The sequence below is a fragment of the Bubalus kerabau genome, chromosome 1 (assembly GCF_029407905.1).
Source record: "Bubalus kerabau isolate K-KA32 ecotype Philippines breed swamp buffalo chromosome 1, PCC_UOA_SB_1v2, whole genome shotgun sequence".
Classification (NCBI taxonomy): Eukaryota; Metazoa; Chordata; class Mammalia; order Artiodactyla; family Bovidae; genus Bubalus; species Bubalus kerabau.
In genome coordinates this window covers 73,111,804-73,127,882 of record NC_073624.1, presented here as the reverse complement: position 1 = coordinate 73,127,882, position 16,079 = coordinate 73,111,804, and the positions used below count along the sequence as shown (strand labels likewise).

At 37.4% G+C, this 16,079-nt stretch overlaps 2 protein-coding genes across 2 annotated transcripts in view; one reads left to right on the top strand and one right to left on the bottom strand.

Annotated features, from left to right (window-relative positions):
• Nucleotides 1-16,079, bottom strand: part of XPOT (exportin for tRNA) — a 169,136-nt gene that overhangs the window by 112,596 nt on the left and 40,461 nt on the right. The window contains exon 3 of the mRNA XM_055579549.1: nucleotides 339-420. The gene's annotated coding sequence lies outside the window, so the exon portion shown is untranslated. The remainder of the gene's footprint in view (nucleotides 1-338; nucleotides 421-16,079) is intronic.
• The window catches only part of C1H12orf56 (chromosome 1 C12orf56 homolog), a 112,693-nt gene that overhangs the window by 56,216 nt on the left and 40,398 nt on the right, over nucleotides 1-16,079 (top strand). Inside the window, exons 6-11 of the mRNA XM_055575881.1 lie at nucleotides 419-563; nucleotides 5,911-6,017; nucleotides 6,645-6,734; nucleotides 11,497-11,620; nucleotides 13,838-13,912; nucleotides 14,434-14,508. Coding sequence (XP_055431856.1) covers nucleotides 419-563; nucleotides 5,911-6,017; nucleotides 6,645-6,734; nucleotides 11,497-11,620; nucleotides 13,838-13,912; nucleotides 14,434-14,508 — 616 coding nt within the window. The remainder of the gene's footprint in view (nucleotides 1-418; nucleotides 564-5,910; nucleotides 6,018-6,644; nucleotides 6,735-11,496; nucleotides 11,621-13,837; nucleotides 13,913-14,433; nucleotides 14,509-16,079) is intronic.

Here is a 16,079-nt window from a genome sequence, read left to right as displayed (position 1 = left end):
TACATTGGTGAATTTGAAATAATCGATGATCACAGGGCTGGGGAGATTGTTGGGAACCTCACAGACAGGCTAAATAAGTGTGGAGTGATCAGCTTCAGATTTGATATGCAACTCAAAGATGTGGAAAAATGGCAGAATAACCTGCTCCTGTCACATCAGGTTGATTTCACTGTACCAACAACCTCAGCTGGCATCACGGACCATGAATAAGCAAGATGAAAACACACAGCAGGGAAAAGTCCTTGAATTCTTTTTTTAGGGATGTAATACATACATGCAAATAAAATGCCTCAGGGAACTAAAGAAAAAAATTCCATTAGTAACAAAGTTTTACATACCTGTCAATAATTGTTGATATTTCTCAACTGCTGTTTCTTATCATTTTTTTCCCATGGCAAATTTTCTTTTCTTTCTGTAGATCTGAGGAGAAAATTAAGCACTTTGGTCAGCTTAAATCTGAACTTTTTCTTAAAGACAACACGTTGAGGAAGATACTTTGTTTAATTACGGAACTTAAAGTAACAGCCCAGAAAAACTTCATTCTGAAAAGACTTTTCTGGAAAGTAGGTGTTTTGTCTTATTTTTAATCTTTAAAACGTGTTTTACCTGTTTATCAAATGCAGCATATTCAAGCATAAAGTAATATAGAAATAAATATCTTGTATTCTGATGCTGTTTTTCAAAAAAAATGTTGATTAAATTTAATGCAATCGTCTTGATGCTTGAAATGCTGTGATGTAATCAGTGTATATGTGTGTGCTGGAGCCAGGGAGATGGAAGAGAGGAGAGAAGTAGCAAAAAGATGGTAGCTCACATGGGCTGGGTTGACAGAATGAAAAAAAGAGAGAGGGTCGGGGGAAGCTCCTGGCATGCAAGAAGTATAAGACAGTGAGATAAAGCAGATATCAAGAAGTTTTATGTGCATATTCCCCTAAAACAAAAATAGAACTAAATACACTTTTAAGTGTAGGATTGATATATTTTAAAAAATTTTTATTGTGGTAAAAGTCACATAATACAAAACTGCTGCTGCTGCTGCTAAGTCGCTTCAGTCGTGTCCGACTCTGTGCGACCCCATGGACTGCAGCCCACCAGGCTCCTCCATTCATGGGATTTTCCAGGCAAGAACACTGGAGTGGGTTGCCATTTCCTTCTCCAATGCATGCAAGTGGAAATTGAAAGTGAAGTCGCTCAGTCGTGTCTGACTCTTAACGACCCCATGGACTGCAGCCTACCAGGCTCCTCCGTCCATGGGATTTTCCAGGCAACAGTATTGGAGTGGGGTGCCATTGTCTTCTCCCAATACAAAACTATCTTAACCATATTTAACTGTACAGTTCAGTGGCACTAAGTACATTCACCTTGTTAAAGATGACTCCTGGGCTTCCCTGGCAGTTCAGTGGTAAAAAATCCACCTGCCAGTGCAGGAGACATGGATTTGATCCCTGATCCAGGAAGATTCCACAGGCTGCGGAGCAACTAGGCCTGCAGGCCACAACTACTGAGCCCACACACCCTAGAGCCTGTGCTACACAACAAGAGAAGCAATGAGAAGCCTGAGTATCACTAGAGAGTAGCCCTTGCTTGCCACAACTAGAGAAAAGACTGCACAGCAACGAAGACCCAAATAAATAAGTAAATATATAAATAGACAGACAGACTGGAAGGCTGCAGTCCATGGGGTCGCTAAGAGTCGGACACGACTGAGCAACTTCACTTTCACTTTTCACTTTCATGCATTGGAGAAGGAGATGGCAACCCACTCCAGTGTTCTTGCCTGGAGAATCCCAGGGACGGGGGAGCCTGGTGGGCTGCCGTCTACGGGGTCGCACAGAGTCGGACATGACTGAAGCGACTTAGCAGCAGCAGCAGACACACAGACATAAATAAATAAAATAATTTTTTAAAAAGGTGACTTCTGAGAAGTCAAAGCAATCTAGCTCTCCCACTCAGCAAGTTACAGACGTACTCTGGAAGACTGACTTAGTGTCATTCGGTTTTAGATGAAGGCATTGAGAAGCCCAGGTGAGTACTGGTACTGTGCTAATGAGGCTGATTCTGGCTACTGGCCTCATACATAGTTGCTGCCATTTTATTGCACAGTTGGGAGGTGCACAGCTTCCCCCACCATACAAGACAGTCTTGGCTATTTCTTAGATTCTGAGTGCTTCACATGTCTGAAGACCAACCATCCTGGTTTACCCAGATAAGGTAACAAACTGTTCCAGTGTGTCTGGGACTGAGGAAGTTCATGGCACTTGGGGCTTGTAGTGCAAAAGCTAGACCAATTGCAAGCAAATTGGGATGGTTGATCACCCTAACCAGAGGGCACAGTAGCTATAGAGGATAGTCTGTCAAGTGTTCCCAGCATTGAGGCAGGTAGGGATGATGTAGTGCTGTATCATCTAAAATGCTTGTGCTAGACAGACCCTGTTAGGAATACACCACATTATTAGCTTAGAGGCAGCTCTAATTTTTGGTTCTTGGGTAAGAGGATGGGAAATTATATATATATATATATTTGTAAATTATAATAAAATTAGTATAATTTGAATAATTGAATAATTATAATTGTATTCAATAATTTGAATAATTATAGCCATATTCTTATAATAATACAATTATATAATATAATATTATATAATTATAGTAATATATATATAGTTGACCCTTGAACATTAGTTTGAACTGCTTGGTCTATTTATATGTTAATTTTTTCACTAGTAAATACTACAGTACTACATGATCACATTTGGTTGAAGCCATGGGTATGGAATCACAGATATGGAGGGTTGACTGTAAGTTATACTCAGATTTTTGATGGTGAAGAGGATGAGCACTTTTAACTCCCCCCAAACCTCTACCCCTTGTTGTTGAAGGATCAACTGTGTATCATTTTCCCTTTTAAAAAATCAACTTTATTGGGGTATAATTTTCCTCTCTTAGGTAATTTTTATTCTTCTATTACAATAAAACTTTAAAATTTTGAAAACACTTTTTCATAGGCTGACTAAACTGAAAGCTTCAGGAGTGCAGATATCATGTCCAGTTAGTCTGTTTTGCTTAAGATGTTATTTGCATTACTTCGCATAGTACTTGCCACATGGCTGGATTAAATAGTTATATGTTCAATGAATGAATGAAAGAGTTCTCTATTTTTTTTTTTTTGGCCGAACCATGTGGCATGCAGGATCTTAGTTCTCCAACCAGGGATCAAACCTGTGTCCCCTGCACTGGGAGCTTGAAGTCTTAACCACTGGACTGCCAAAGAAGTCCCAAAAGAGTTGTCTAGATATGTTTTTTCCCAACCCTTCATTTTTTATTCATGAAGTTTTTTTTCTTCAGTTTTTAAACATATAAAATTTACCATCTTAACCATTTTTAAGTGTGTAGATCAATGTTATGTATCCATGTTGTATAACCATCACTACCATCCATCTCCAGACCTCTTCTCATCTTACAGAACTGAAATTATACTCAATAAACAATAATTCCTCATTTCCCCTCCCCCAGCCCCCGGCAACCATGATTTTCCTTTGTGCTTCTATGAGTTTGATTATTCTAAACACCTCATGTAAGTGGACTCACACAGCATTTATCATTTTGTGATTGGCTTATTTCACTTGGCATGATGTCTTCCAGATTCACTGAAGTGAAAGGATATGTCAGGATTTCCTTCCTTTTAAGGTTGAATAATATTCCAGACATGTAATACCACATTTTATTTATCCATTCATCCACTGAGTAGCACTTGGATTGCTTCTGTGTTTTAATTATTGTGAATAATGTTGTTATGAACATGGATGTGTAAATATCTCTTTAAGACCCTGCTTTCAATTCTTTTTGGAGCCCAGTTAGAAGCCGAATTGCTAAATCATATAGTAATTCTATTGTTAATTGTTTTAGGCCCTGCCATACTGTTTTGCACAGCAGCTGTACCATTTTACATTCTCACCAACAGTGCATAAAGTCTCCAGTTTTTCCACTCCTTTTATTTACTGATTTTTTGAAGCAGTCATTCTGATGGGTGTTAGGGTGTATCTAGTAGTTTTGATTCACATTTCCCTAATGGTTAGTGACGCTGAGCATTTTTTCCCATGCTTACTGGCAATTTGTATATCTTCTTCAGAGAAATACTGGGGTCCAATTTACATATAATTAAATGCACATATATTTTACGAGTTTAAACATACAGTTTTAAAGAGTTTTAGCAAATGTATATAACTGTATAAGCACCACCCAACCATGATTTAGAATGTTTCTATCACCTCTTAGGGCTAAATTGTGCCCTCTGGCACTCAGTCCCCTCTGGCCCATGTCCTCAGGCAACTATTGCATTTTCTATCATAGATTAATCTTGCTGTTCCTAGAATTCCAGTTACATGGAATTGTACTGGAATTTGTGTTTGGCTTCTTTTGACATAATGTTTTTGAGAGTCTTTCATGTTGTTGCTAGTAGGTGGAAGATATTTTAAACGTGAAAATTCCTGAACCACTGAGCAGGTGGGAGATTACAATAATCACTGATATTTATTAAGCATGTACAATATGTTGAGTACCGTTCAGGCTTTACAAATAATGTCTTATTAATCCTAACATCAACTTCATGAGGTGATTCTATTAATCCCATTTTAGAGATGAAGAGCTATAGAATATATAAGTAATTTGCCAAACATCCTGCAGCTACCCAGTGGTGGAACCGGGCTTTCTAGGTGGCTCAAGTGGTAAAGAATCCACTTGCCAATGCAGAAGACGTGGGTTTGATCCCTGGGTTGGGACAATCTCCTAGAGGAGGAAGTAGCAACCCACTCCAGTATTTTTGCCTGGAGAATCCCATGGACAGAGGAGCCTGGGGGCTACAGTCCATGGGGTCACCAAGAGTTGGACACAACTGAGCACACATGCAGCCTGGCTCCAGAGTCAGCGTGTAAAGCTACCGTACTCTGCTAATTTACCAGGGCACTGGGCAAATCCCAGCACTTCTCAGTGGGCCAAGGTGTCCATTTGCCCGTCTTCTCCTTCCCATTCTCCACTTGCCATCCCAGCCTTTTCTCATGCCACATTAACTAAATAAGAGCAAACATGTACCTGTCTAAACAAGGAGTCTAGGTTGCCACAAGTAAATGAGAAAGTCCTGGGGAGAAAAGGAACAACAGAGAAATAGAAAATAGAAGCAATTACATCCTATTTCTCATTAGTACCAACTTGCCTCATTTCATGGGCCAGTGCTTATTGTCGTGCTCGATTATCTCATGAGACTGGATAGGAACACACACAAAAAATTCGTTCCCCCACTCTTAAGTCAGTGTTTATTTTGGCAGAAATGGCAATCTACATTTCCACTGTTTTAACAGAAGTATTATAATCATTCTGCACCATCTTCACAGGCTGTACCACTGCCATTCATTTGTTTTTGAATTAGTAAACATTTCACAATGAGTGCTTTTCTAGACATATTCTCACAAAAGCCATATTACTTTGGAAAGGCTGGATATATAGTGGCCCCCATTTAACACCTTGTTATTCCAGGTGACTTAATGACTTGCCTAAATTATATACCTACTTCTGGATGATCTTCAGTATTAATGGTGAAGTTGTCTCCCAGCATCATCTGCTCATTTTTAGCTTTGGCTCTGTTCAGTAGGACAGTGGTCTCCTGGTTGTAAGTAAAGGTATGTTTTCAATTTGGGTTATGCTAACGTTAATGACAGAGATTGTAAATCCCTTTCTCCCTAATCAAAGAACAAATAATTTCTTATTTTTATTACGGAAGAATCGACAGTTTTGCCAACAGGTAACTCAGGGAGGCCTGGCATGCAGCAGCCCATGGGGTTGCAAAGAGTCGGACAAGACTGTGCGACTGAACTGAACTGAACTGAATTACCATTTCTTTCCTGCTTGCTTTCACAGACCAGTGACCTTTTCTATTTCCTAGTGAACAAACTTCATGAATACTTGCCAGAGTCTAGGGATAAGAATGCACTTCACAATAGAAGCCAAAGGGCTGATGAGCTGGTGTAAGTACTAACTGGATAATCACAGATATTTTTTCCTTAGGATGTTAAATAAATAGAAGGCACTGGGCAAAATATGTACTGTTTTAATGATAAATAGTGCTGCAAATTTTGCTTCACATAGATTTTTTAAAATAGCATTTATTTTGTTCTAATTGTGTGGTCAAAAACTACACAAGGAACTAGTAATACTGGCTGTCCCCAAAGGGGGAAAAAAATCAATTTATGAAGGAAAGACACCTTTCACTTATCCCCATTTTTACATTTGAAATTCTGAAAAATTACCTACTTGAAACAGTTAAGATGATTAAATTTTGTTTTAAAATAGTGTGATTATCATTAAAACTTTGCAAAAAATAAGTACAAAAATCAATATGATAATGACTTGTAATCCTGACATGCACTTATTAATTTATTCATTCAACAAATATTTCTGAGTGCTTACCATGTAGCCATCACAGAGTAGGCTTGCAACCAATGTTGGCGATTTGATATATAGAATTTCCTTCCTATACTTTTTTTAAATGGGTATCTGAATGTAATTCTATTAAGGATTACTGATTTTGTGAAATTCTGAACTCATAATGAAGTCATGCCATTTCTGTGACATTTTTCCTCTCTGTTTTACAGGGTGTGCATTGAAATTATACAGACTCTGGGACGGATGTTCAGAGAAACAGAAACTGAGTCATTGCGCCTGAACATATTAGCAGCTAAGAAGTAAGGCCTTTTAAAAATTGAGATCTTGTAGCTGCAACCCACTAACTACTCTGTCGAGTATCTTCCAGAACTCATAATTCTCTGACTTCTCTGCTTGATCCCTTTGTAAATATATTAAACTCTTTTGTCTCTCACGTCCTTCTGTGATGAACAGATTAACTGGTGCAAACTGAGTTCTCTCTGATTACTGAGGGCACAAAGATTTTGTTATCCTAAGTTTATCTTTTGTTGTCATCTGAAGACCAAGGGGCTTTCCCGGTGGCTTAGTGGTAAGAATCTGCCTGCAATGCAGGAACTGCAGGAGACACAGGTTTGATCTCTGGGTTGGGAAGATCCCCTGGAAAGAGGGCATAGCAACCCACTCCGGTATTCTTGCCCGCAGAACCCCATGGATAGAGGAGCCTGGTGGGCTACAGTTCATAGGGTCGCAAAGAGTCGGACACGACCAAAGCGACTTAGCATGCATTCACTCTTGGAGTGAATATTGGAGGGTAAGAGGTGTAATAAAGTTACTCCAAAATATGTGTCCCAGAGAAGAGAGAAATTTACATCTTTCTTACATATTAGTCCAGAGTAAAGAGCCATGCTTTTTGCTATAAGACCAGCCAGAGACCTAGGTTTCCTCCTTTTTGTTGCTCTACTGTCTTCTATCATATGCTATCTTTGTCCTTATGGTTAGCTGGCTGAACTTCTTGCCTTCACCACACCCTGTGGGAATCAGGAAGGGCAAATAAATTTCTTCTTCTTTTTACTTAGGAATATATTTTTACTTACTTGTTTTTTTAATTGGAGTATAATTGCTTTATAATGTTTAGTTTCTGCTGTACAACGACGTGAATCAGCTGTAAGTATACATACATCCCCTCTCTCGATCTCGTCTGCTCCCCCTTCCGCCCTCCCCACTGCTGCAAATCCTACTCCTCTAGGTCATCACAGAGCACCCAGCTGAGCTTCCTGTGCTATATAGCAGCTTCCCAAATTTCTTTTTAAAGCAAGGCACAGAAGACTTTTGTTGTTGTTGTTCAGTCACTAAGTCATGTCCCACTCTTTGAGACCCCATGGACTGCATAATAGTTTTGCTTTCCTTCTATTGGTGAGAATTTTAGGCATACAGCATTTCTAGCCACAAAAAAGGCTGTAAAATGTGTCTGTAGTTGGACTTCTATGTGCCTAGCTAAACTTTAGATGGCAATGGGACAGCTGTTATTCAAAGGAAGAATGGGAGAATGTATAGTGTGGGACAATAGCATTCTTTGCCACAGAAAGTGTGTGTTTGCATATTAGCTGTTGGACCTTTTTATGAGATTTGTAGGCTATGAATTATATCCCTGGGCAATGGTCTGGCTAAAATCTTAATTTCCTCCCACCCTTTCAATCAACTGTTTATCTACATTTCTTGCATCATAAAGTGGAAGAAGGAGGAGCGCCATGGACTCTGAAACATTTGAACTGGAAGGAAGAATAAGAACTTTTAGTACTATTTTGTCCAGGCTATTTATTAGAGACTTTTACAAATAAATTTTACTGATAATGGTTATTAGCATATCTTAGGCAACTTGCTGTGTGTCAAGGACTATAGGCATACTGTGCTTTACAGCAGGGTGGTCAAATGTTTCTGCAAAAGGCTACATAGTCTCTGTTGAAACTACTTAATTCTGCCATTGTTACAAAAGCAGCCATAGACAATATGCAAAGGAAAGGGCACAGCGGTATTCCAATAAAGTTTTATTTATAAAAACAGGCTCTGGGCTATTGGGCCTGCAGGCCATAGTTTGTTGACCTCTACTCCACAGCATACAAGGAAAATATACTGCTGTTTTCTCTGCATACTTTTTTTTTTCTGCATACTTCTTTATGTAGTTGACAATACTGCCCTTTTCCCAATATCCAAGAGAGAGATTCAAAATTATGTCTGATATTTATGTCTTCTCCCACACTGAAGTTATTGCTAAATCACGTTACCCCCTTGGTCCACCTTTTGGTCTCTACTTTTCTTTATCCCAATTGGAGAAAATCATTCTCACCAATCTCTGTTGTAAAATGTTGCATTTTAATTGCTCTGTCTTAACTTGGTTTTGCCACATCAGCACTACTGTGTCAAGCTTCTTTCCTGATACAACAAATTCTTCTCATGTCCTTTGGTACATATAGTATATTGCTATAGTTGGTTGTAATATTAACTTTTCAGTCAATTTTTATATTCATAGTGGTCAAATCATGTTATCTGTACCATTAACTAGCACAATAAATGTCTAATACAACTAATAATCTATTGCCATGTAACAAATTATTGAGTTGGTCAAAAAGTTCATTTGGGTTTTTCCATAGATCTTACAGGAAGACCTGAATGAACTTTTTGACCAACCCAATACCACAAATTTAGTGGCTTCAAACAACATACACCTATTATCTGACAGTTTCTGTGGATCAGGAAATCTGGATACAGCTTAGCTGGCTCCTCTGCTCAGGGTCTCACAAGGCTGTAATCAAGGTGGTTGGCTGGGGCTGCAGTCTCAGGCTTGGGGCCCTCTTCCAAACTCATTTGGGTAGTTGTTAGCAGAATTAATTTCCTTATAGCTGTAAAACTCATGACAGCTTGCTTCTTGGCAGGAGAATATCTCTGAGCTCAGAAAAGGCCTAAACTCTCTTTTAAAGGACTCACCTCATTAGCTTAGGCCCACTTAGGATGATCTCTCTTTGATTAACTCAAAAGTCAACTCACTGGGGATCTTAATTACATTTGCAAAATTTCTTCACCTTTCTCATCTAACATAACTTAAGGACGAGAATGAAAGCCTAATATGTTCCCAGGTCCTGACCATACTTTAGGGAAGGGATCATACAGAGTGTATATACTACAGGATGCAAATCTTGGAAGCCATATTAAAATTCTGCTTACCAAAATAACACAGAATGACTTATGAGACCATGAGTGTGCCCTTCAAAGTCTGTACTTTAAGATACTGTAATACATTTAAAAAATCTTACATTGGGAATAATAACAATCTAAACAATAAAAGTATCAAACTGTTGGTACCATTTTTAAGGGTGTGATGTCAACCCTAAGGTGTCTATTATAATAAGTCAGGATGAAATACCATTTTAGAATAAAATTTCTTTTATCTGTTATTGACTTAATGGATTTTAAATTGAGTTGGCAGAAGGGATAGATTGCAGAAAGGATAGATTTAAAATTAAATTCCATTTGAGCAAATAAAAAAACATTTATTCATTTCAGCATTTTCCTCTTTATTTTTTTCATAAGTAGAGATTTTATTAGTTCAACCCACTTCATTGTATTCTTGAAATATGCCATAATCCTTCCTTTTTTTCAGTACTTTTATGGTTGAAGTCATGTATTCAACTTACCACAGTGACTCAGAATTTGAGAGTTCCTCCCCTTAGCCTAGGATATATGATAGTTTGAAAAGAAGCTGTTGCTGAAAATAAAGGACTATAATTAAATATTACAGTGAATGGAATGTCAATTCAAACTTAGTATCAGGAAAGCTTCAATAGATTAAGCTTCAATAGAAAGCAACAATAGATTATTTTGTTGATTTTGGAAGTATCTTCTGAAAATAGACTGGCTGTTTTAAAACAGCCTGAATAAAACATTAGCAAATAACCTGTAGGACATATCCTGCTTTTTTTGAGCAATGTGGTAACTGACAATGTGCTAACTTCTTTTGCAGATATGAGAACTAGATTTGTTTTTTGGGTTGGTGAAAGGAGGGAATTGCATTTTTATTAGAATTTTTTTTTTTTTTTTTTTAGAATTTTGGTAAACTTATCATGGTAATGATTTAAATGACTGTAAAAAGATTAGGAAGCCTCCAAATATTACTAAATAAGATTGTTTATATTCTTCTTTATTCCATTATGAAAGGAATGCTTAAGAATATAGAGGATTTTTATATAGTCCTATATGAACATTCTTTTATTGCTCCTCTCTGTCAAAGCTTCTCTGATATTGTCTTCAATTAGGGAACGGATTTGTCTAGTGGTCTGCCTTCAGGCTTTTTTCAGCCTTACAGGGGTTGTACTATACATATGAAAATAGGATTACTGACCCAGCTTCTCAGGAAGCATGTTTTGAATTGTGATTTGTGTGTGTGTGAGCCTTTTTATTTTCAAACAGTATGATATATTATTCAAATATGCAGTAACATTTAAGTGGGTTATTAGTATATGTTAGGGGACTGTACACTGCATTTGAAAGACTTGAAGTTTAATACTACTTTTATTCACTAATAGCTAGTGATCTTTAGTTAACAATAGACCTCTTAAATAGTTTGTTACAAACGGTTTCTAGAGTCAAAAAACTCTACGATATCACTTATATGTAGAATCTAAAAAATAAGACTAGTGAATCTAACAAAAAAGAAGCAGACTCACAGATATAAAGAACAAACTAAGTGCTCTAACCATTGGGCAGAGGGAAGGAGGGAGGGGAAAAATAGAGGTAGGGAGCTAAGAGTACAAACTACTATGTATAAAATAAATAAGCTGCAAGGATATATTGTACAAGACAGGGAATATAGCCAATAGTGTGTAATAAGTATAAATGGAGTATAACCTATAAAATTTTTGAATCACTATATTGTATACATAATATTATAAATCAATTATACCTCAATTAAAATAAACAGTCCACAGTGCTTCATACTTTTAAATATAATTACACTCAGTGCCTGCAAACTTGGTGTCACTGCTTTTCTTTTTAAACTTAACTCACTAATTGCCTTTATTTTTTTTTCAGGGGAACACTATTTAACCTTTTGGTAATTTTAATTAGCGAGCCTCAGATTCCAAAATCAGGTCCTGTGTTTGACATCCAGTTGGTGGCTGACTCAACTTCAGTTGAGATGTCTTTTGATGCTGAGGTGAGATGAAAGTTTTGGAATAGACTAATTACAATATATAGGAGTTCTTCTATGTGGACCATGAGTCTTAGAATATAGAAACATAATTAAATCAAAGTTAATATTTTGTTATTAACCTCAAAACTTAGATAGCTATTTGTCAATATTATATCCATTTTATATGTTTTAAAGTATGCATACTGAGAAAACAGTATTCTGTATATTAGATAAATCTGTTTATATCTGTCTCTGTAAAATATTTATGTATATAATTCCACAGCAAGGGTCTAATGGGTAGAAAAGCACTGTCTTAGAGATATATCAGGGTTAACATTGTCTTAGTTTATCATTTCCTTACCTATCTAAGTAGTACAAACTTAGCATTAGTTGTTTAAAGTTTTACTAAAACATTAGAGGTATCAAAGTGCCTATGATGTACTTACTCTAAGAGAATAAATCGGGTTATTATAAGTTTATTTTGAGTAGGCCAACATAGAATTTCTTTAAAGGGTGGAAATGATATGATAGTTCTTGAACACACAATCAGAGTTATGTTTTAGAAAGGTCTTAAATTCACTCATTTATTCAATAAATATTTATTGAGTGTCTGTTATAAGCTAAACAGTGTGCTAGGCAGCAGGCTGCAAATAAAAAGCAAAACAGACACAACTTCTGCCCTCATAGGTTGAAGAGACAGGCATTAATTGGTCAAATATAACATCAAATATTATTACAGACCGTATATGGAGCATCTGCAGTACGAGTTTCAACACTGGAATGAGTGGATTAGGGATAAAAGAAGAGGATGGAGACAAGACTGACCGAGGTGTTAAGAAGCTAGTGCTGTAGTCCAGCTGAGGGATGACAGGGGCCAAGAAGCAAGCCTTCCTTGACCCCCAAACAACACTAGGCTTTCTTTTTAGAGCTCTCCCAACTTCCTGTGCCTTTCTTCCACAGCCCTTGTCTCAGTGTGTAACTGTGCATTTATTTATGTGATTATTAGATTGATATCTGTTCCCCACTAGATTTGCAATCCCATGGACTATAGTCTACCAGGCTTCTCTGTCCATGGGATTTTCCAGGCAAGAGTACTGGAGTGGGTTGCCATTTCCTTCTCCAGGAGATCTTCCTGACCCAGGGATCGAACCCAGGTCTCCTGCATTGCAGGCAGACGCTTTACCCTCTGAGCCACCAGGGAAGCCCTTGTATATTCCACCAGGGTAGTAACCACGTCTCTGTTACTCTCCATTAATACAGTATGGGACTCCAGTGAGTACTGTATCTGATGCATGTTTGTTCAATAAATAAATGAAAAAAGGAAGATGGTAATTATGAAAAGGAAAGATTCCAGAAATTTTTAGGAAACTGAGTTGATAAAAATATAAAGAGTTAATATTAGATGACTTTTAGATTCTGGTCTGGGTGACAGATAACAACATAACAAGAATAGTAGGTTTAAAGGGGAAATAATGCGCTTGGTTTTAGATTAGTTTATTTGATTTGCCTTTGATATTTCCATATGAAAACATCCAGTGAGCAGTATAGACAGGTCTGAATTTCCTGTTTTTGGACCTGCTGGTCTTTTGCACCTGGGCTATGAATGAAACCATGAGCAGATTATATAAATTCTGGTTCCAAGGTCTAATAGAGCAGGTGGTTTCAAACTAGAACTCTTCCTTGCAAAGGATACTGTTAGGGAACATGTGGGGCCTGTAGCATGCCTACAGACACAGTTCTCATGCACCAAGTGGCCTGTGGGCTAGGAGACAGCTTCACCAACTGTTTGAATTTCTTGAGAACAACCACCACAAAATTTCTCTATCTCTACATTTACCCATACCACAGAAGGAGTTATCCTTCAAGTTGGGCATAAGACTTAATTCCTTGGAGAATCTCCTACTTCAATTCTGGGGAGTATATGTCTACATTCTTGAAAGGAAGCAGGATGGTTGATCTGAATGACACTGCAAATCAGGGTGCATTTTTCTGCATGTCAGTATTCTGTAGGCCATATCTTCTTTTCCTGACCCACTTTCTTAGCCATTATTATATGTGCAGTCATTTTATGAGAGCCACATTTTTGAGAATGATTGAATCAAACAGAACAAGAAAATTAACCACACTAATACTTTCTATTGATCATAAATTCTTTTTATAAATACCTAAGGAGAACCAGAAGAAATGATTATTTTCTGGCTCTGCCAATGATACTGAATTGATTACTATTTAAAATTCTAGTTACAGAAGCTTATCCTGGAATATACAGATACAGCTACAGCACTTTTGTATGAGATACTTCTTGTCTTTCAGCAGGTACAATGGTTTTATTATACATCCTATATTGTGTCATTATCTTGTATGTCATGATCATTATATGATATATACTGTTGTTGTTGAGTCACTAAGTCATGTCTGACTCTTCTGTGACCCCATGCATGGTAGCCTTCAAGGCTCCTCTGTCCATGGTATTTCCCAGGCACAAATACTGGAGCAGGCTGCCATTTTCTTCTCCAGGGGATCTTTATAACTCAGGAATCATACCCGTGTCTCCTGTATTGGCAGGCTAATTCTTTACCACCGAGCCACCTGGGAAGCCCTGTTATAGGATATATATAGTCTATAATTAAAATGCTTGTATTAGAGATAATCTCCAAAATTGGGTGATTTAAATGATAGGACTACTATTGCTCTTAAGTGTTCATTGTTCTTATGTTCCTAAATACTCATCTTAAAGATTTGATTAATCAGGATAAAATGTATTTGAAAAGGAATATTTTTTTAGCTATGTTTTAACTTCATGAATATAACTTGCTTATTTCCTTGCATTTTTTTAGGGAAATCTTGGATTGGAGTCAATAAAGTTTGCTATTAGTTGGATAATGTCCTTTCTACAAAGTTGTCCTCCCATAGTAAGTACCTTCTAGAAGCAGAAACAAAACTATTACTCAAGGCTGATGAAACAGATGCTCTTGTGCTTAATTAATGACTATTTCTCTATAAGGGGTCAAGTTTATAAAACAGAAGAAAATGTACATTTGATAATTTTATTAGTTAAAATAAAATATTTTTCTATTTGGGGCCTGAATGTTTAAGATATTGAAATAACATCTTAAATGTGATTTTTATTTAATGAAAAGCCCTAAGATATACGTATAAAATAGAATTTTAAAACACTGGCTGTATAATTAAGTGAAAAACATGAACATTCATCTTAAACAGTGAGTGTGAGTTGGCGAGTATGAGTAGCACACTTTTAGTACTGTGGCCACTCTGTCCTGGCAGCCACCATCCTGGTCTGTGGTATCACCACCTCTCTCCTTGACACTCTAATTGCATCTACATGGTCTGTCCTGTCTTTCCACCAGACTACAGTCAAAGGAATCTATTCAAAATAAAAAATCTGATTATGTCATCACTTGCTTTAAGTCACGTGCTCATAATAAATGAAGACAACAAATGAAGACTAGAAACTTGAATATGGCCTACAAGGCTGTGCATGTTATAACCCTACAGCCTCATCTGGTCCCTCACTCTGCCAGCTGTGTGGGTCTCATACCCACTGCCTACCCTGATACTCCCAACTCCATCACATGGTTTTTACCAGTCCCTCTGTCTGTCTGCTTGAAGTGCTTTTTTCTTCTTTTTATACCTAATTAACTCCTACTCATCCTCAGGCCTCAGTGCCCCTTCCTTGTGTGGGGTGGAGGTGATGATTCTCCCATTCTGATTATATCAGATTCTTCCATCGTGGGCACACACTGTCAGAGCATGGCAACTTTTTCCTTTTCTACATAGGACTTGTTACTGTTGCAGTCTACACTGTGTTATTATTTGATTCTGTCTTGTGGTAGCCATTAGTGTCCATATATATTCTGGGTTTCTCTCCTTTCAGGCAAGTAGTAGCAGTACACTTCCCTACCCGCTGGAAATTAGGTGGGTCCTGGAATGTGGACGTGACTGCAATGAGCAGAAACCCCTACCGATCCTTAAGGAACATACAGCATGAGCAAATAATAAACGTTCCTTGTGTTAAACAAAGCATTGATATTTTGTGAGATTTACTACCATCACATAACCTAGTCTATCATGATTGATACAAGGTCTTTCTTCCCAAACTCCAGGGGCCATAAGGGTAGGAGCTCTGTGTTTTGTGCCAGGCACATAATAGATGTTAAATAAAATACCTGCTGAATTAACTCTAAGAAAGGCTTTATCCATTAATCTCCTCTCATCTCCCCAAACTTACTTTCCCTTTATTCATTCATGTATTTGTCCATGTAGTCAACATAGATTTAATTGGAAATATTTTCAAAAGGTAGTAATGCAAACTAAATTTTTGTTGCTAATAGAGGATTGACATGTAGTATTATGTTCTCCTTCCATACATGAACATGCTTCTTTTATGCATCAGTGGTTTCCTGCTTTGAGCTATTTTGATGTTGAGTCTGTCTTAGGAAATCCAATTGCCAGATCTGTGTGA